This window comes from Mytilus trossulus, chromosome 3 (genome assembly GCF_036588685.1).
Source record: "Mytilus trossulus isolate FHL-02 chromosome 3, PNRI_Mtr1.1.1.hap1, whole genome shotgun sequence".
NCBI classification, from domain to species: domain Eukaryota; kingdom Metazoa; phylum Mollusca; class Bivalvia; order Mytilida; family Mytilidae; genus Mytilus; species Mytilus trossulus.
In genome coordinates, this window is record NC_086375.1 from 54096082 (window position 1) to 54118110 (window position 22029).

At 31.7% G+C, this 22029-nt stretch overlaps 1 protein-coding gene across 1 annotated transcript; it reads right to left on the reverse strand.

Moving 5' to 3' along the window:
* Positions 1-1148: 1148 nt before the first annotated feature.
* Positions 1149-18713, reverse strand: LOC134711852 (zinc metalloproteinase nas-14-like). The gene is made up of 15 exons (XM_063572786.1): positions 18507-18713; positions 13576-13687; positions 13007-13112; positions 12125-12207; positions 11565-11685; positions 11090-11159; positions 9615-9818; positions 8992-9136; positions 6619-6726; positions 5720-5860; positions 5148-5309; positions 3997-4248; positions 3561-3716; positions 3146-3277; positions 1149-2171 (listed from the first exon to the last, which is right to left on the reverse strand). Exons 1-15 carry the CDS (start codon positions 18525-18527, stop codon positions 2053-2055), a joined length of 1932 nt encoding a protein of 643 aa, XP_063428856.1. The 5' UTR covers positions 18528-18713; the 3' UTR covers positions 1149-2052.
* Positions 18714-22029: the final 3316 nt, after the last annotated feature.

Consider the following 22029-nt stretch of genomic DNA (forward strand, 5'->3'; position numbering starts at 1 on the left):
AGCATTAAGGATCCAAAATTCCAAAAAGTTGTGCCAAATACGGCTAAGGTTATCTACTCCTGGGGTAAGAAAATCCTTAGTTTTTCGAAAAATTCAAAGTTTTGTAAACAGAAAATATAAGTCAGATATACCGTGTGATGCGTTTTCAGATTCATCATTGGACAACTTCCTGTTTACCCGAACACTTGTATGATTTTACACATGATAGCCAACTTGAAAATTTTCGTCACATTTTTCTCAGAAACTAAAATACAAAGATTTCTGAAATTTGTTTTCAGGCTTTTATATAAGTCAGCTATACTGTGTGATGTGTTATTGCATATTTTTACATTTTTGATATTACCCACTAGCGACGGGGGTATCATCAGTGAGAAGTAGCTCGCAGTTTCACTTGTTAGTCTTGGCCTTAGTGGCGGCCTTCTTCGCTCCTTTAGTTCCTACTTTGGGTGGCATGTTACTGCTTTGAAAATCAAATAAGTGATGGTCTTTCATTTTTGCCAATGTGCTTTGTCTAAAATCGTATGACAAAAAAGCAATAAATTAGGTTGTCAAATCTGATATATGCCTTTGTATGCTTCCTTGTTACATATTTGTTTGTTTTTATACTGCTGTTCCTCTATTTTTGACATTTTACCTATAATGATCTTTCATGTCTGTTTGTATTGTTCATATATCTTTGTCATTATAATTGAATTTGATGCGACAAGTGATAGGTTTAAGTAGCTATAAAACCAGTTCAATCAACTATTTACTGCACAAGAAAATACCTGTTTCAAGTCAGGAATTTGACAGTTGTTATCCATTCGTTTGATGTGTTTGAGCTTTTGATTTTGCAATTTGAGGGATAAAAAGTATAATCACAAAAATACTGAACTTAGAGGAAAATCAATTTGGAAAGTCCATAATCACATGGCAAAATCAAATAACAAAACGCATCAAAAACCAATGGACAAGAACTGTCGTATTCCTGACTTGGAACAGGTAAGGGACTTTCCGTTTTAAATTTTCCTCGGAGTTCAGTATTCTTGTAATTTTACTATTTGATAATTGTGCCTCAGAAGATCTATCGTAATTATATTTCCCCGATTGTGATGACCATCTTATACCTCAATGACAGTAACAAATAACATTTAAGATATATAAATACATACATTTACATATTTTTATTAAACAATAATCAATAACAATAACAGCACCAAAGATAAATTAGTCAATGATAGAAATATATATATACAATATATGTACATTGTCGTAAAATATAAATATTTGTTTGTACGATGTTTTCATAACTCGTCGACCTTTACTCCTGTTTCCTATAGAGATTGCATATAAATATATACCCGACAATATACATTTTTTTTATCCTGTAATTTACATGCGGCACTTCAAAGTTTAGTGCTTCGTCTCAAGTTTCTAGAGATCCTTTATTTATTGAAGATTATTTGCCGGCGTCGACTTTATAATTTGATTTATAATTTACAAGGTAACCAGAATAAAATCAAACAAATAAAAAATCAAAATAATATATTATGCACGTTTGAAAAATAGCCTTTAGATAAAACTATATACATTTAATATCAATAATAGTTATTGGTAGAAAATATGGTCTCGAGCAGAACACCCTAAATTGCAACTATTTGCTATTGGAACGGTTTTCAATGTATATGAACTGAACATGGATGAAATTAATATTTACAATTGTCTTTAGCTGTTTGTACATTGGCCTAAATGAGTGTTGATTGCTAATATCTGGCTACATTGCCTAGTTGGTATAAAAGGTTAAATGTAGGGACATTTGTTTATATCCGAAAAGTTGCCTCTGATTTTTCAAAGAAATTGACATTGTGTGAGCGTGAACTGCGAAGAGGATCCCAAAATGAACGGCTACATACAAATAAATATTCACATTACCATTTGTTCAACATGGAAGCGGAGTTTCAGACAACTTTAATTGTACAAGACGTAAAGATAAGATTTATGTGTGCCTATTATTTGTACAATGCAGGGGTAATTACAGGATGAAATACTAGCAGTTTATTATAAACAGTTTTATTAAACAATAACCAATAACAAAACCAGCATCAACGATAAACTAGAAAGAGTTCCTATGAGTGTGTTCGCATTGTTCTCTGTGCTTTCTTGAACGACTTGTTCTGCGGCTTGTCTTAAACCTGAAAATTAAAAATTACATGAAAGTACCTTTTCGTCAGAAATTGCATAAGCTGTGTGAAAACTATCAATGTGACAAGAATACTCATACCAAAATAAAGGCGGTTATCTATTATTTATTTACTGTAATGAACTAAACATAGATGACTTGTCTCGTCAGGATCCCAAAAACAATTTGTGTTACCACGTGAATACATTTTCACTGATGGAAGAAAATTACACCTTTCCGGCATACAAAATCAATCAACAAATAAAAAGATGGAAATATATGCGATTGTGATACAAATCAGAAGTTTAGCTAGCTATACAAACATGTTTAATCCATCATTTCCCACATAAGACAAAATTCCCGTATCAAGTGAGGAATATGACAGCTAATATCCATTCGTTTGATGTGATATAGCTTTTGATTTTGCCAATTGCATAGGGACTTTCCGTTTAGAATTTTTCTCGAATTACGATATGTTTGTTACTTCACTTCATAGTAAACTGTGCTTTTATACACCATCAGAGCACCATGGCCAAAACATCAATTAAAAGCTATTGTAAGCTATGTCATGCATGTCATACAATCACATTTGAAACACATTTCCAAGAAGGCCTTTTCATTGTTGCATTGTAATATAGACACTTTTTAAAAATGCTTCCATCTACTCATGAACATAGATATAGGAAGATGTGGTGTGAGTGCCAATGAGACAACTCTCCATCCAAATAACAATTTAAAAATTAAACCATTACAGGTTAAAGTACGGCCTTCAACACGGAGCCTTGGCTCACACCGAACAACAAGCTATAAAGGGCCCCAAAATTACTAGTGTAAAACCATTCAAACGGGAAAACCAACGGTCTAATGTCCATATGCTCAAATGTTAGGTTGATATTTAAAAAAGAAAGTACCAAATTTTTCAGGTCAACCTTATAGTTTTAAATATTTGTTTGTATATATCTATAAGTATCTGAAATATGTATTTACCTGTTGTACATCTTCTACAAGATTTTGCACAGCGTTTCAGCATGAACCCTGGATTAATGACACAATGTTGATGTTCTGCCCAGATTGGACACATTTCTGGACTTGTCCATGTGTCTTTACAATTATTCATGACTAAAAGTATAAATTAAATCATTTAACTTTTGATTCTTTAACTGTATTAAAAAATCAAAAATTATTGAATTAGCATTACATCAAACCTTGTAAAAAGATTAACTTTTTTTTAAAGAACCAGACATAAAATATTACATTTATTTTTCAACAACCAAAACCTCCATACATAAAGCGTTCTCTGGATTGATATTTATCAAGGCACTCGATCTAAACCCCAACTTGCCAATGATGTTAAGCCCCTAAAGACTACCAAAGTACTAATAAATGTTTTATATAGACATACCTGTTTTTTCTGTCACACCAACTCCACCATCATTATCCTGGCATACCTTACAGGAAAGCATGCAATTAGCTTCCATAAAAGTGGGATTTATTGTGCAATGTTTGTACCGTGCCCAAACATCACAATCTTTATTTGGATAACGGTTGACACAATCCGCTAAAAAAACAAAAACAGAAATAAAATTGTCATTTTTAGATTATTTATGAATAGTTCAATGAGTCTAAAATAAGAGCAACAAAAACATATTTGTGAGAGAGAAAAAAGTTTTGAGAATTAAACAAGAATGTGTCCATAGTACACGGATGCCCCATCCGCACTATCATTTTCTATGTTCTATGTTTCTATGCTCGACCAAAATCTTTAACCTGAAGCGGAACAGACGAACGGACCAGAAGACATAATGCCCATAAATGGGACATACACACTGGTATCTTACCGACTGGTTTCCTAGTTGTAGGTTGTGTTGTAATCACAGGAGGTCTAGTTGGTCGTCGTGTTGTCATTGGTCTTCGTGTAGGGGTGGTTGACCCTGAAGGTTTGACTGTATTAACAGTTTGTTCATCAAATGGACATGTAAAGCACGCCTTTCTACAGTTCAGTGGCATCCATCTGTCATTTATTATACATTCCCCTTTCCTGCCCCATGTTTCACAAGCTGTGTCATTATTATGAGCATTCATACACTGGGCTAAAATTAGAAATGAATGTATCATCAACTTTTTACAATTAAACTCTTCCGTCTAAATAGAAACAAACTGCATTACACATGATATCATTTTAAAATATTTGAAAAAAAGATCGTGAAAAGCCACGTGCCACCTTTGGGTTTTTGCAAAAAATCATGAAAGCGTTTAAATCATTGTAAAATATGGACCATGTGAAAATGGTTTAAACATTTGGTAAACACGAAGATTTTTTTTTCAATTTCGAATTAAAGAGATCGCACAAGACATGTTCCTTATTGGGACATGTGATTTTGACGCTGAGCTAGATAATTTTTCCTGTATTTCTAGTTTCACATGATTAGCGTTAAGGAACTGAATTTCCATTTAGGATAAAAATATGTTGAAGGTACAAACCACGTGAAAAAAATCTACTGACAACTGATTATCTGCTAACACAGCGAGATCAGATATATTGACTTGATAGACAAGTAAATCAAGACTTATGAAAACTGTTATAATCTAGAATAGAAAACATTCAGAAAATTTTCAGACAAAGCTCAAATCCATCAAACTTTTTGAAAAACTGATATCGAACTTGTTTTGGAAAACTACTTTTAAAACTTTACAAACTTTCTTATTATACTAGAACATTCATTGAATTTACAAAAGTATGTGTAAATCATGACTTTTGCACTTCATAAACCCTGACATTATTGTTATTCTGAAATTATTCATTGATAAAAAGGTCTTACAAAATCATGAAAAGGATGAATTAGTTCTAAACTTTTAACTGCAGTAATCTTTAACGTGTAATGGTATTATTTTAATAACATGTTTACAAATTGTGACGTGAATAGAGAGTTTTCTCATTGGCACTCATACCTCTTAATAAAGTCTAGAATTATATAGACACTACACTTACTCTGTGGCGGTGTACGGTTAATGGTGAAATCGTTGCAATAACCACACGACTTCCTACAGTTTTTTTTCATGAAATGTTCAGCAACTCTACAATCTCCAACTTCGTTCTTCCATTTGTCACAAGTGGCATCATCGTATGTGTTTTCACACAAACTATTTTGTCCTGAAATAGTTAGGTTAAACCTTATTATACATAAAATAAGTAGATTTATTTACAATGTTTCACATCCTCGTCTTCAAGTAAAGGAATCTAATGCAGAAAAAAGTTCTAGTTAAAGGTCATGCAACTTTCGATTTTTGTTCGATAAATTATGAATTATTTAAGTTAACTTTATCTTGGGTTGCATCTCTGTCAACAATAGCTGACTAGGGTTCTTTTTAAATTTGATGCTGTTTAATTTTTGTTTATGCATTTAGCTTCCATATCATTCATTGACATTAGCTATCATATATTTGTTACAATACATAGAACACGAATCCCATAAAAATCAGTTTTGGTCACAGCTTCTCTGGAAGAGTAAGTCAACCCTGCTCCACTCATGAGCAACCTTCGTGATGCATATTTATAATTACCTTGTGTGTTTTTCATTTCTTGAGCACATGCTTTTTCACAGTTGGATTTCATATAACCTGGATTCCTTTGACATTCACCTTGTCGTGACCATATGTAACACAGCCAGTTTTCTCTATCAGTCGCTGCATTATTGCTTTTAGCTGAAAGGTTACAAAACGAGGTCTGAGATATAAGTTTAAGGACAATTTTTAAAATTTCATACTTTTCAATTGAAATTGGTTATACTTTTGTTCTTCAAAATCACATGTGTAACGCACTATAAACAGATACTTTTTTCTATTGTTTTACATTTTATTTGCCTTCTTCTTTTCAGTCTAATGATTAAGGTTAAAAGGGGAGTGTTTAGATTTTGTTTTAAATAGTTAAGCCCCGCAACATATGCATGGGTGTGTTCCAATTTATGTTCCTTGTCCGTTGCTGTTTTAAATAATACTTATTTTATTTTGTCACCTAGCGAATTAGATGTCGATAACATTTCTTTGATTTAATCAAAAAGACTTGATATATTTTCATCTTAATTTATTGCATAAATATCTGTTTACTGTTGAAAATTTTATTTTGATCTCTAGATGTCTGTTGATTAGTCAAATTGTTTTAATTTTGTTTTGTTGCTCTCATATCAAACATTATGTTTAAGGAATAGTTAAAGATGAGATTACGTAACATTATAATACAGCAACACGTGCAGAGTGAACCAAATCTTGAAAACTTATATAATTGATTTTTCTTTTAATTTTCCTGTAAGTCACTGATAGACACTTTTTGATGAGGTGCTTCCCTAAAAGACTGCACATGCTTTGAAAATTTATAGAACTGCTGAGGTCACATAATAGAATATGCATTTTCTATATTTCTACTTTTATTGATAAATTCTTCTCAACGTTAAATTGGTACCTACATGTATCTCTTGTTGTTCCACTGGTACATTCGTCTGACCCATCAGGGCATATACATTTACAATTCTGATCAAGATAACCCTTCCCTGCGCATGTCACACCACCACACTCTGAAAAAACCACAATTATTAGTTAGATTATATACGCGTCTGCCGTATTTAATTGTACCTACATTTGGAATCTCTGCTATTGTTTTGGAATGAACTCACTTTGAAATACCATATTCCCTCAGATGCAATGCTCAGATTTATTACCTTGATAATTTTTATGATGTATAAGTAAATTTATATTCTTTTACGACGTTATCCCAAACATGTGATTTCATGTGAAATTTAAAATGTTGCTGGGTTTTTTTTATCGTTAAAATATGTTATTGAACTTATCGATGCATTCTGTTGGTTAATTTACTCATTGCTTCATGTCGTTTGCTATAACTGAAAATTCCTATACAATGGTGTACATTCTATTTGCTGTAACATGCGATATTAATTAGTATTGTAATTTTCACTGTTATCAATAAATGTTATTTCACTATTATACACCTTATCTTGAATTCTAGTGTCTCATAAGTCGTTTTCGGCTGGCATCCTTTTACTTAAATGTTAGGTTCTTATGACTTTATGTGTATATATATATATTTAATCTAAAAATGAGGGTACTTTCTCTAAAAACAGTTGTTCGACCTGTTAGTCAAATGAAGATGTTATTGTTACAGATTAGCTAAATTATCTATAGTAAAGGATCCTACAAATTAATGTAAGATACAGTCACAGAAAATAATTATATTCATAAGTACGTCTGAGTCAATGACAACCCTACAACAGATGTATCCATCGGATCGCCATCAATGATGGTGATACATGGCTGTGTACATAATGTATATACAACTCGTATATATATACATAAGTACGTCTGAGTCAGTGACAACCCTACAACAGATGTATCCATCGGATCGCCATCAATGATGGTGATACATGGCTGTGTACATAATGTATATACAACTCGTCTAAACATCAACCCAACAATGTTAGATCTGTAAATTTGCTGTCGCAAATTTTTGGTTCTTCCCTCGCCGGGATTCGAACCCATGCTACTGTGATATCGTGACACCAAATCGCCTGCACTGCAGCCGTCCCGCTAGACCACACGACCACCTGGGCTCTCAAAAAAGAGCTTTCGGTGGGCATGTGTTACCTTTCCACGTCAGTTTTAATCTAGCGGCGTACTACAGTACATGATATATAAGGCATGAAGATGTTATTGTTACAGATCAGCTAAATTAATTTGTAGTAAAGGATCCTACAAATTAATGTAAGATTTTCTGTGACTGTAATGGATGGTGACACTTTAATAAAATAAATCTTATCTTATCTTATCTATCTTAATTCTATCCTATTTTTGGGAAATGTTAAGAAATTCAAATGTGACGTCACTTTTTGCGTTTATCGCTTTGGCTTACTCGGCTGTGAATTTTTATGTGCTGTTTTAGGAAGTTTCATGTATCCGTTTTTATATCGAGTTAGTCACCACTTCGGTTTTATCTATTATATACTAGTAGTCATTTTATATAAATTTACCTTTTGCAAAAGTATAAATTTGTCTAAATAATAATGATTTTCTTATCCAAGGCAGAACACCCTAGCCATATTAGGCACAACTTTTTAAAAATTTTGATCCTCAATGCTCTTCAACTTTTTTTTTATCTGAGCACCACTGGCTAGTCTTGAGTGGACGAATCGCGCGTCTGGCGTATCACATGTTTAACCTGGAACCTTTTGTTAGCTTTTATTTATGTGTTTCTCTGTCCTATATATTCTCCCATTTATTTGTATTGTAGTCCTGTCATGTAATGTTGTCATTTTAATGTTATATTTAACATCGACATAAAAGCGGGAGATTTGGCATGCCACAAAACCAGGTTCAACCCACCATTTTTTCTTAAAATGTCCTGTATCAAGTTAGGAAATTGGCCATTGTTATCTTATGGTTCGTTTCTGTGTGTGTTACATTTTAATGTTGTGTTTTTGTTGTGTTTTAGTTCTCCTCTTATATTTGGTGGGTTTCCCTCAGTTTGAGTTTGTAACTCGGATTTGTTTTTTCTCAATCGATTTATGAATTTCTAACAGTGTTATACTACTGTTGCCTTTATTTATACATTCTGTTGACCTAAACTTTCTTTTACACAATTATACATTATGTTTACTATTACCTGAAGCATTTTAACACAATTATACATATTTTGACTATTACCTGAAGTTAATTTAACACAATTATACATTCGGTTTACAATAACCTAATGTCTATTAACACAATTATACAATCGGTTACAAAAAAATAATGTTTATTAACACAATTATACATTCTGTTTATTATACCTGAAGTTTCTTTAACACAGTTATACATTCTGTTGACAATTTCTACGTCAGTAAAGGACAATTCTTTGGCATACACCCGGCCAATTTCACTTTCTCTACTTTGATCCTTGGCACGGATAGTTTGTTGTTGATTCCCAGAAAAAGCCTAAAAAAACACACCAACAGAAATTTGAAATAAGGTAAACTGAGCAGATTGGAATTTATCTTTAAGAATAGCATGTACTTTTAAAGCAGGTGTGAAGTCTGATTTGCATTTCATATCAGTAATGAATAGTCTGATTTGAGAAACAAAAAATCAATTCAAGATACACCATTTGTTCGCTTTTACACCGTTAAGGTATCATTTGTATACCTCCATAAAAAATAATTATCAGTTAAGCAAAAATATAAAAGTGCACCTAATATAATCAAGAGTGAAAAAGTACACAGAAGAAAAAAACCAGATTGGTTTATGAGTCTAATTGAATAATAATAATGAAATTCAGAGAAACTTTATACTTTATATTAAAATACGATACACATAAATGCATGATCATATATGTATACCTAAGCAAACAAATTTGAAGCAGAAATATATTCATGTTATATTCGGAATGATCACCGTAACAAAAGTTCTAACTTACCTTAACTCCATAATGCATAACGGAAGATAGTTCATAATCTACATTATGACTTTTTATAGCAGCTGGATTGTACTTCTGGAACCATATTTTCATGCTTGGTTCTACGTTCTGATAAAGGATAGTAATGTAGTTATCACGTATAGGACGTTGATGCTCATGTACTACTCCAAGAGCATGTGCAATTTCGTGTAGATATAAGCCTTTCTGTAAAATAAAATAAAATTTATACAGTTCAAATAGTGTGATAAAAGTTATCAAAGGTACCAGGATTAAAATTTAGTACGCCAGACGCGTGTTTCATTTACATAAGACCCATCAGTGACGTTCATAACAAAATATTTATAAAGCCAAACAACTACAAAGTTGAAGAGCATTGATGATCCAAAATTCCAAAAAAGTTGTGTCAAATACGGCTAAGGAAATCTATGCCTGGGATAAGAAAGTCCTTAGTTTTTCAGAAAAATTCAAAGTTTCGTATACAGGAAATTTATAAAAATGACCACATTATTGATATTCATTTTGGTGTTGACTTCTGGGCTGGTGATACCCTCGGGGACGAAACGTCCACCAGCAGTGGCATTGACCCAGTGGTGTAAATAGTTATCAAAGGTACCAGGATTATAATTTAGTACGCCAGACACGCGTTTCGTCTACATAAGACTCATCAGTGACGCTCATATCAAAATATTTATAAAGCCAAACAAGTACAAAGATGAAGAGCATTGATGATCCAAAATTCCAAAAAAGTTGTGCCAAATACGGCTAAGGAAATCTATGCCTTGGATAATATATATCATAATTATAGTGTTGAAAAAGAGCGACGAAAATACCAAAGGCACATCTAAACTCATGAGTCGACAATAAACTGAGAAAGCCATGGCTCAACAGAAAAGACCAACAGACAAATAAATGAACAGTATAAAACGAACTAAAGACAAGACTGAGCAACACGAACCCCACCAAAAATAGGCGCTCCGGAAGGGTAAGCAGATCCTGCGTCTCATGTGACACAATGACCGTTTTGTCGAACTTTTTGTCTAGCTAACAGATATTTCATTTATTAACTGTGGTTAATAAAGTTATTCATTCAGATGACTATTCTCCAGTCAGTTAAACATTAAACGTTTCTAACCGTTAAAATACAATCATGTACATGTAGCATGTTAATATGTTATTGCAACATCTTACACGTTAACATTTTAACTTTCAACTTCTTATTATAAAATGTTAATGTTAATTTTGGCTTTTAAATTGGATTTTTTTTCACACATATGCGTTCAAAAAAATTCATGACCTAAAAACCAGATATTACACCGCAATTTGAAAATTCTGGAAGTTGTGAAAAATGCAAGAAAACTATTATTTTGAATAATCGAAAAGAAGCAAAGTGCAGGAACTTGCTTAATGGCAATAACATTATTTGATTTAAAATTAAAAAAAAATGCATATGGAAGTAATGAGTTCAAACTACTTACAAATCTACAACCGCCTTTGTCTAGGTTAAGAATTTGCATGCCTCCAACCATACCAAGTTGAGAATTGCATCTTGAAAATAAAAAGTGTGTCGGTTAATATTTAATAGATAATTATTCTTGACTCACTTCTAATGTATATACTTTTTCACATTTTCTCTTTTGGTGATTTTATCAAAACATTTTTGTGTCCAGTTCAAAAGATTCACTTAGTTTATTCAGACATTATAACATTTAAATGAACACAGAAAAAGAAACATGCAATGTACGTCAATGACATCATGTGTTGTTTCTGTATTAAACATCGACAGTGTCAGGCTAAATTTTGACGATTTTGTCAGATTTCTTTGTCCGTTATTGTGTCATTCATATTACCATACCTCTGAAGCCTTCAATGGATAGGCGATGTTGCGTTTTAACTTCTGAGAAATGACAGCAATACAGTATCGAAAACGAACATGTCAGTGTAACTTCTTACCCTAATCCATCTTGAAAGTAGACATAGTTTGAATCAGATGGTCGAGCTTCGTGGAATCGAACACATGTAAACTTCTCCCACTCTCTCATTGCAACTTTTAACATCCATTGCTCATAACCACCTTTGAAAGACATATGAATATATACTGTTAAGTCTGTTAAAACATACCAATTAAGTTATAAAATGTATAAAGACTGAATAAAACTCAATATTTTTCAAGGTTTCGTGATTTTCTTCTTTCTATGCAGGTATTCTTTTGAATTCGCATGCTATACATTTATTTTCCTTATTGAATGACATAAATTAATGGCATACACTCACGTTGTTTTCTAAAATAAATAGCCAATGCTGTGGTACTGAAACAATTGAAATTTTATTTTGAAAATAAATAAAAGCAAAAAAGTTGCCACTGCCTCGAGCAAACTGTTTTAGTTAACAAAACAATTTTTAAGATATCTGTATATTAATGAAGACTTGGCTATTTTTTTCTCTGAGCCGTTATATCTTTCAAATAGTTTAATCCAATATTTACCAATATAGCATCACAATTAATAACTTACTAAAATGATTAGGTGCGAACTTGTATGGAACCTGCCCACCTGTCCAATAAACAGTCTCATCGCTTACAGCTTTCCTCTTTGTTCTATAAGTAAGAAAATCATATTTTTCTAGATTCAATAATTAAGGTGTCGACAATCATAAAAAACAGAAACATTTGGAAGAAGAATTCGAAGCAACAACATGAACTTGTACATTAAACCATAACCAGTGTACTGAGCAACACAATTAAGCTATAATTACAGTTACATTGTCCTTTTTTGTAGACACCTCAAACTTTTAGAGAAAAACTTTAAATCTTCTATTTAGTTAAACTGGAATCACTACACTAAGAGTTTTTTTTTTACAAATGGGTGGTCATCTGTTTTATCATGTAAAGAATTTTTGTGCATTCAAGTACAAATTCAAAACCAAAGCGCCCACAAGGAGTAGAACAATCAACATTAATTACATACAAATGATTACAAGTGATTCAATATGATTAAGACAAAATGTTTAAATTTTTTTATTTTTTTATTTTTTATTAAGACAAGTAAAAGAATACAACAAGCACAGTGTTCAGTAATATAACTAGGTTAAGAAAGGGAGGGGGTGTGTGTCACTGGACATTACTATATCTATATATCATTTAAGGAAAATCTCCTATATGAGGATACATTTTCCAATAATTCTCCGAGTACATATTGTGCATTGGTTGTTTTGTCATGTACTGATTGTGTTTGTGTGTATTTTTAAGTGTGTGAGTATTTTTAAAAGAATTATTGGGCATTGGTTTTTGGTACTTATTACACCGCTTTAATCTACAAACACTTCTCTAGATATCCAAACTAAATATACTCTTCTATCGATATTTTTTATATCGATATTCTTGAATGAATACCCACCTGGTAGAGTTACCATACATTGAATCATATTGCTTCTTTGTTAAAACCATATCCAATTCAGCGAGTGTTCGGTTTGGGTCCGGTAAAGTCAAGCTAGCAGCAACTCCTTAAAAAGTTTTTAATATTTCAATACATTGAATTAGTATATGATAAATCAGGACACTAAGTTAGATTTGAGTCAAGATGGAAACACAATGTCATGTTTATATATATCTGAGACAATGTAACTTCCTCCGTTAAACACACTCTTCGTTATCGGGTATGTAAACATATTGATATCCAAATTTGATAGAAGAGCCAATTTCATTCATGATTCTTTCTGTGTATGTTAAGAATATTATTTTCGATCGCTGACAAGAGCCACAAATAGTAAAATATCAATGAAAACAATTAAAACTTGAATAGAGTAACAAATCATATGAATGATAGGAATAACATTAATAGTAAAAAGTTTTATTTCTTTTATACACTTTCTGATATTCTTCTATAGAAAAGTTAATATTGTAAACAAAATCCAAGAAAAATTTTGCTTTTTATTTTACCAAACTTTGTATTAATAGGCTACTTACTGTTTGTACCGCCCATTGCTCCAAGTATAACCTGATCAATTGTCAGATCATTTTTAACATCTTCCCGATCTCGCTGTCCATGTATACAACAGCCAAGGCAAATAACGACTACCTGTAAACAGAATAAAGCATGAATGTCAAATCCATCTGCAGCAACTGTCGAAACCGTTAATTCGATCTTAAATTGGTCTGATTTCATAAAATGATGAGTTTTTGAAAGTTTTTACTTCACTTTGAATACCGTTTGCCTGATGCCAAGACTACTTGTTAACAGTGATCTCGTACTAAGGCATGGAGATCTATTGATAATGCGTTATAACCAGAATGCAGTATAACGAAGTATTTGATATTCAATCATTTGGTTATTGTAGGGAATCGACAAGGAATCACTGATAACTTATAACCATATATAGTTTTGAAGATTTGTGAAACTACAATGCTAAAGTGTGAGCATCCATACGAGCATTTCATGAGTGGGTTTCTGTGTTTGTTCACCGTGGTTTGTTGCATTGTTATGTCGGTTATTTTTGTTCATTTCTTTCTGTAATATGTATAAGAACAAGAAAATTGCATTTTAACAAGAAATTCCTGACGTTAGTCATATGTTGTCTAAAAATATTTGTCATGAATAAAAAAGGCAACAGGAGCATACCGATGTTCCAAAGTCATAAATCGGTTGAGAGAAAACAAATCCGGGTTACAATCTAAAACCGAGGGAAACACATCAACTATAACACTTTTGAAATTTCCCTATTTGTGCAGTATCGTCCGTACCAAACATATTTCAAATTTGTTGGTTGGATTTCTTATAGACTTGAGATATATATGTACGAGTCTTGGGAAAACAACCATATAATTGCATTAATATGCATACACAGCTTAACAATTAAAATATTGCACGCTTAACTATTGACAGCAATGAATGTGCTATGAATGACCAGAGATATATTTATCATGCCACATCAGAAATATTTTAACCAATATTAAAGTATTTAATCATTCTAAAGACGAAAGGGTTTGTATAAGTTCTGCCTTTTTCCAATACTTTAGTCCAAATGTGACCTGTTGTAAAGGGAAATAAAACAGCAGCAAATTTCTATAATAATCTCATGTTCTATTGGACTTGACATGTTGAAGTAACCATCTCGGTCGTCGGTACTCGAAAAGTTTTTAAAAGTACTATCAATCTATCAACTTGTAGATATGTGTGGTTTTCTGGGTGGTCATCTACTGAACCTTTAGCTTCAATCAAAGTATGCATATCACTGTCGTATTATAAAAGTATTCGGTGCCAAAAACATAGTGAGTTTTGACTGAATTAATTTATCTAAAACTATCTGTGGTATTTTGATCAATTACAATAACTATAACTTCCTGCGGATCCTTAAGAAATACAATATCCGCAATGCAAACAACATTTCCGCCCATTTTTTAACTCTTAGTCTTACATATTTCTAACTCCTTTTTAACAAATTATTTAATTAATTGCATAGTTTACAGGACGTTTTATCGGATGTTATATATTTTTCATTCACGTTCATATAGTATTTTTTGATTGACATACGAATCGAAAAAATATAAATATATAAATGAATATTACAGGTAAAGACACGAAAATATAAGATATGAAATGGATTTATTCATGAAAAATCTTCAAGGAATTTCATGAACACTTTAAGTCTTTACAGCAGTATAGATGAACCATTAACAGAACTTATTATTTTCCTGGTACCACAAAAAACAGAACCATCCCTAATACTCTCTTCAATTAATATTACCATTGTAAATGAAGAATTCCTTTAGTAAGATTTTGAAAATTAAAGAGAATGCAAGTCTGCTTGAATGAAAATATCAGACATGGTAATCAAACAGACAAGGTGTAAGATTGAATAATTAATACAGCATTTGGAAAGAGAAACAATGTGGAGAGTTTCTGCAGTACAAGAAGAAAGAAAGAAAAAAACTGAAAAGACTTATGGAATTCGTCTTCATTCAGATTTAAAAAAAACTGTTTTCTATTGTCCGAAAGAATTGGGTATATGAAAGAAATCTTTATCTTAAGTATTTCCTTCACCACGGTGATGATCCTCAGATGGGTTTAACTATTTGATATTAAAGAAATGGTAACAGCTTTAATAACAAAGCAACCTTATAGTTTGAAAGCAAAGCTGGCAATATTAACAACAGTTACTCTTTGATCAGCACAATCATAAAGTATGGCTATACCATTTACATAAATGTCGAATGTAGTTAAAGTTTCATTTCTTTAACATGTATAATGTTTGTTTCAACATACAACGGTTAAACAGTCGTTTGAATAACTAGTGATCATGGTGACAAATGCATAAGTTCTGTCTCATATAGGTGATTTTTGTCATTTAAAACTTAGTGCAATTTACGATTTATAAATTGGTTGCGTCCGGTGCGCTTTTTCTTTCACTTTTCAAGAAATAAAAGCTAAATTGAGCTGGCTTGGGAACAATAACAGGAAGGCTTTGAAACAATAACAGGAAGGCTTTAAAACAATAACATGAAGGCTTGGAAACATTAACAGGAAGCAAGAGCTAGAAGATCTGTATCTGATCCAGTTATTTTTCTGTTTTAAAAAACTAAGATTTGCATTTTGGTCACATTATAAAGACAGTTTTCTATTTTACTTATAAATGTCTGTTCTTTTTGTCGATAGATAACTGTCCTTTGATTTATACCCAACTTGTTATTCATATATGCACGGCGACCATAAGGGATGCTTAGGTGTTGACATACTACTAACCGAAACAGTGTCAAAAGCAGTTGCATACATGTATATATATATATATAGTTATACTTTCCCAAAACACGACAACCTTATATATCATTAAATGCATACGTCGAAATAAAATGTAACAAACTTCTCCATTTTCTCATGTACATCATCATATAAATACCGATTAAACGCAATGGTATGTCGACACTCAATTTAATTCTATATCAGATAGTTATAACAAACATTATTACTTATAAATAAACGTTATGATCAATGAACGGTAGCTAAGGCTGCCCTGTAATATGCTTGTGATATACAGACATAAACTGTAAGATCTTGTGATTTTAATTGATAATTAAAATATGAATATGAAAATTCCGAAATGTGGTATGATTACAAATGAGAGAACTATTCACTAGAATGAAATTAAGCGGATGTTAGCAAATAAAGGTCACAGCTGACATCTTTCAGAGTGCAGTTCCCTAAAAAAATATTCTTCTAAGTCAGCATTTTTTAAATGTTCTATATCTTTATGTAATGCACAAATATAAAGTAATTCCGATGTCTGGTCATGAATATAAAAAGATTAAGATAGCCTTAATAAACTTCTGCAGTGATTCATTCAAACGCAGGGCGACCATCTGCCATTAATGTTTTTGGAAGAAATATTTGATTACCGACAGCAAACGGTATCTGGTGAGTGCTACCACTTACATTGATCAAGACTTGTCAATACATGTAATGTTAATACTGACACATACTGAATGAGTCACTCTACATTTTGTAAAAATGGACAAGGAAAGAGTGTGATCAAATATATTGTTAAAAGATGCCAATATTTTAGGTTTTTTTTCGTCCACGTTAAATAATGTTTCAATTAGATGTTCATTTTACTTTTTATATCTTTTAACTTCAAAACAAGATACAAAAAAACAACAACCTTAAATACACTTGATAGTCGATAAAAGGTGCACGTAGAGATTAAATAAAAACGAAGAAAACAGAACACGAGAAAACATGTATTTTACACGCTTTAGTTTTAGCTAACGCGTCACAAGTAAACTTAATTTGCGACCATCAAATCCCCAATTGATGCCGTCGGAGCTTAAAATACAATACATTTTTCTTAAAATAACGTGAAATGGAAGAAGTCTTAAAACTGCTACATTGTAATAGGTTAGTCTTGATTGCCTTTATAAAGTAATGGTATTCCTTTAAGTTTAAAGAGTCAATTCAAGAGACAACTGGTTAAAAAGAATTTTACAGTACAAGGGCAAACAAATCCAACATCGTTTGAAAGCACGTCAGATTATGGTTTAAAACAATTACATATCATTACACTAAAAATGACCCCACTTGCCTCTTACAGTTGAGTGGGCTGTATTAGATTTTAGTTCTGAAGTTTAATAGGTCTAATTAAAAACTTATCCATTTCAAGCACCTCTATTAAGATGTCTTTCCGAAAATGTATGACCTTATCTTTTGAAAAAGTGGATATATACACAAATATGTAATTCATTAAGTAGTTCATAAAATTGACAAATGAGAGGGGGGATGTTTAAAGATAAAAATTCGTAAAATTGATAAAAATTCGTAAAAAAACCATAAATGTATAAAAATTAGAATTATTACCTGAATTAATATTTGGAATAATGCAATAAAATATACCTATTCATTTTAGTTGTTTGCTTTTTTTTTGTTGGCCGAAAACAATTATGCTTAAAAGATTACTTATAGTTCTAATACACGTTCTTATCTTGTGACTTTTTTGTTATAAGCCCTATACTATGGTCACTTGTATTCTGCAAGTTGGAAATAGTTGTTGAATTCTATTTTTTGTTTATTATAGGTGGCTTTTAATTTTGATGCTGATTATTGATTTTGATTCCAAATTTCAGTTCAACCATTTTAAAATGCAACACAAAGTATTAATGATTCTGAATAAGGAATAATTGATCAACTGCTTTAAGTCCAGTGGCAAATATGTCATGGATGTTTTAGAGGTTATTGCAATTTAAAAGCGGCGGGAAGTAGTCAATAGATTTGTTAACACAACTCCTCGTCTTCAAAGCAAAGATTTTTTTTAATTTAAAAAAAGGTAAGTATATTACAACAGTTAAGAAAGTTTTATTGTTAATAAAAAAGAAGGAATAAAATAAAGTGTGTTTTAATTCCTGTGACTTACCGTCAGTTTTTCAATCCACATCTTTATTATCCAAGTGTAAAATCCAAAATGAAAATATTTACTTTTATTTGGTTTTATATATGTTGCTTCCTAAAATATTTCAAGTTCATTTAAGTTCTTTATCCTGGCTGAAAACATTCATTGTGAAGGAGTAGCGGCTAATTGTTTATTATCTATTACTAATGGCATGTGGTTTAGAATGAGGTAATCACTGTATATCACATCTGTATCTTTTTATCTCCGGATACACATCTTCCTTTTTGTCAGGACCTCTAGTCAATGTATATTCCCTTATAAGTGTACGTTTGTTGTAATATATATTTTATTTATAACCAATTTCTTAGTAAAGAATTTTTAAACTGAACGTTAATAATTCTTTTAAAAAGACAACGACACTTGGAACTCGTGTCTGATCCACTTGTAAAAAAAAACACCGAAATGTTGCTGCATTTTTTTATCTTTTTTTAATGAATAATTGCTGTATGAAGAATGAGGAGAGACAGAAGATTCAAATTCACAAAACGAAGACAAACCCAAAATACCAGCAAGAAAAGCGACGAAAAAAGTAACAACAGTCTACGCCAGCATAACATAGAAACCTGCAGACGGAGTTAAACGAACCCCAACAAAAAACTTCATGGGGTTGTTCTCAGGTATTCCGGGAGGGTTGAACATTTTGTCCTTCACACTGTGAAACCCGTCGTGTTACTCATAAAAACTATATGTTGAAAAATAACATCAAGAGATAAGACATTACGCAATAGCCGATTGTTAATTGATTCTTATATAACCCTGATTTCACTAAATTCGTAAGACATCGTCCATGTACATTTTCAAACCCTAGAAAGGTTTGGAACTGCGACAGTAAATATAATCTATTTCACTTCTTATTTCAAAGGTATAGCTGTTTGATTAAACCATCGAGGTATAGGTAATGAATCAAACAAATTGAAATAAAATCTTGTATGTGATCCTATTAAAGTGTATAATGGTCAACACTTGGCGTCTGTCTTGATTTTACAACACACCACCCCATCAAAAGTAAAACTCAAAACAAAACCGAACAAATACAAACCATGTAGTCGTTTTAATAACCTTTTGCTTAAAATAAACTATGTAGTCATTTTAATAACCTTTTGCTTAAAATAAACCATGTCCCTTTGTGGATAACCTCTTTGGTCTCCGTCTTTGTTTGCAGGGGATACGAGCTTCTATCATATTTAAAAAAAAAATTCACAATAACTTGTGGCTGACCTCCTTAAAACACCAAATAATAGATATATGTGTATAAAAACCATGCCTTTATTAATATTTTTACATTCACCAACCTTAACAAATTCAGGCTGAAAAGTCATCGTTAGCGTTGTCCTTTTTAAAAAAATCATTATAAATTTACAATAAATGTTCAAATAAATGGGGCAACGTTTGAAAAGCGTTTGTTAATCTCTGCCCTGTAACTTTCCTTAATTTTCAAAATAAGACTTTAAAAAGAACGTATTTCTTTCTAGTTTTCCGTTATACTAATGATAACTGTTGTATAAGAGCTCTTTTCTTTATTAAACTCGTGCAATACAGTTACAATCATCTGACCAAAATTATATTCTCGCATGTACGGCCCAATAAATAAATAATGACAGATTATTATCCTTGACTTATTTTACAATGCAAGACCCAGAACACTATCATTTTGTTTAATCTTGAAAAGTTTAGGATTGATCCTTATTGTCCTTGTCCTTTGATTTGAGAAATTTTACAATTTTGCCGATCAGGGAAGACAACAAGAACGTATTATAAGCTAGGATGAAAAATTTTGTCCTGCATTTTTTTTTTTAGCTGTAATCTCTGTCCTGCCTTTTTAATTTTCACTCTGTTCGGTCCTGCCTTTTTTTTTTAGTTTATCCTGACTTTTTTTTTACTTAAATTGTCGTCGTGACTTTTTTTTTTTGCAAGTGTCTCATCCTGCCTTTTTTTTTTACTTAGAACTCCTGTCCTGCCTATTTTTTTCAAATTTCATCCTTGCCCCCCATAAAAATCAAATGGTAGCTCCCTTACGACTATGATACTCTCTTTGCCGAATTATTGTTTTTTTTGGTTTATGCAACTGGTATCGGTTTGCTTGTACTGGTATTGCAGATGACAAAAACGCACTACCAACACCAGGTGGTAAAACATTACAATATAGTTTTACAACACTGAATATACGCAGCTACTAATACAACATTTAATGAAGTTTGAAACCTCGACTATCGTCGTCGCTGTTAACTGTTGACCATTAATGAATACTGTGTCACTTTTAGATCTTCGGTAGTTTTAAAGTGATCAGACAACGTTCATTATAAGGGGACAACCATTTGATTTTCTGGGGGGGGGCAGGAGGATTTGTTTTTGATCGGTTATTTATTTTTGTGAACTGGGAGGACAGATTATTCATTTTCTGCACTATTGAAGCAAGATTTTTCATTTTCATTAAAGCAAGGGACTGATTATTCATTTTCACAACTTTATTTATGATTTTCGAAAACATACAAATTTTAAAATATTTGTTAATTATGAATAAGACATGTATAGTCAAGTTATTGTGTACCATTTAATCAAAATTAATCACTATCCCTTGCAGAAATTTTAAGATTTAAGATTTTATTCATAACCTCAGACACATACTTGTGTACAAGAGGACAATATATACAAACATATTAAGATAATACATAGCGCGACAGGACAAACGAAACACAAATACATAGTATATATAAAAGACAATTGGTATAATTAGATTAAGTATTTTATACTTTTCTTCACGAAATGAATAGTTTATATTCCCAACCAATATGAATATACATGTATTATATACATACATAGTATCAAATACATACATAGTATCAAAGTTTGATTTTACCTAGCCTCTTTCAAAAGTATACTGTAAAAGATAAGTTGCCGAGCGGAGCGGTTCAAAATTTTTTTTGAAGGGTTTTTGAACCGCTGAATGCCCAAGAAGCTAAAGACCTGCTAAGTTATTTATTTTCAATACATTGCAAGTCAGGTAATTTATTTTCAAACTACCAAAGAACAAACCATTTATTTTTGTGATTATCAAGGCTGAGTTATTTATTTTCAAAATCCTCCTGGCCCCCCCCAGAATATCAAATGGTCGTCCCCTAAATGACTTTTCTGGACTCCAGATGAATCTGAACATACATTTTGAACTACTTGCTTCCATTGAAGACCTTATCATAAACCCTAGATTTCTTTGGTTTTAATGTGTTTTTGCTGTCATTGCCTCGAATGAATGTATTGAACACATTTGACACCTTATGCTAGATCGATAGATCCTTGGTGCTCTATGAACCGACATACAATGTTTATTGTTTTCTTGAGAAAAAAACAAACCGCTAGTAGAATGACTTAATACTTGAAAATTTACATTGGAAAATTCTAGTTTTCTTCCGCCATTTAATTACTAAATGCGGACTTATTTGAAATATAAGATCTCCAGCATATTTAACCTATTTTTTTTACAAACTTATTA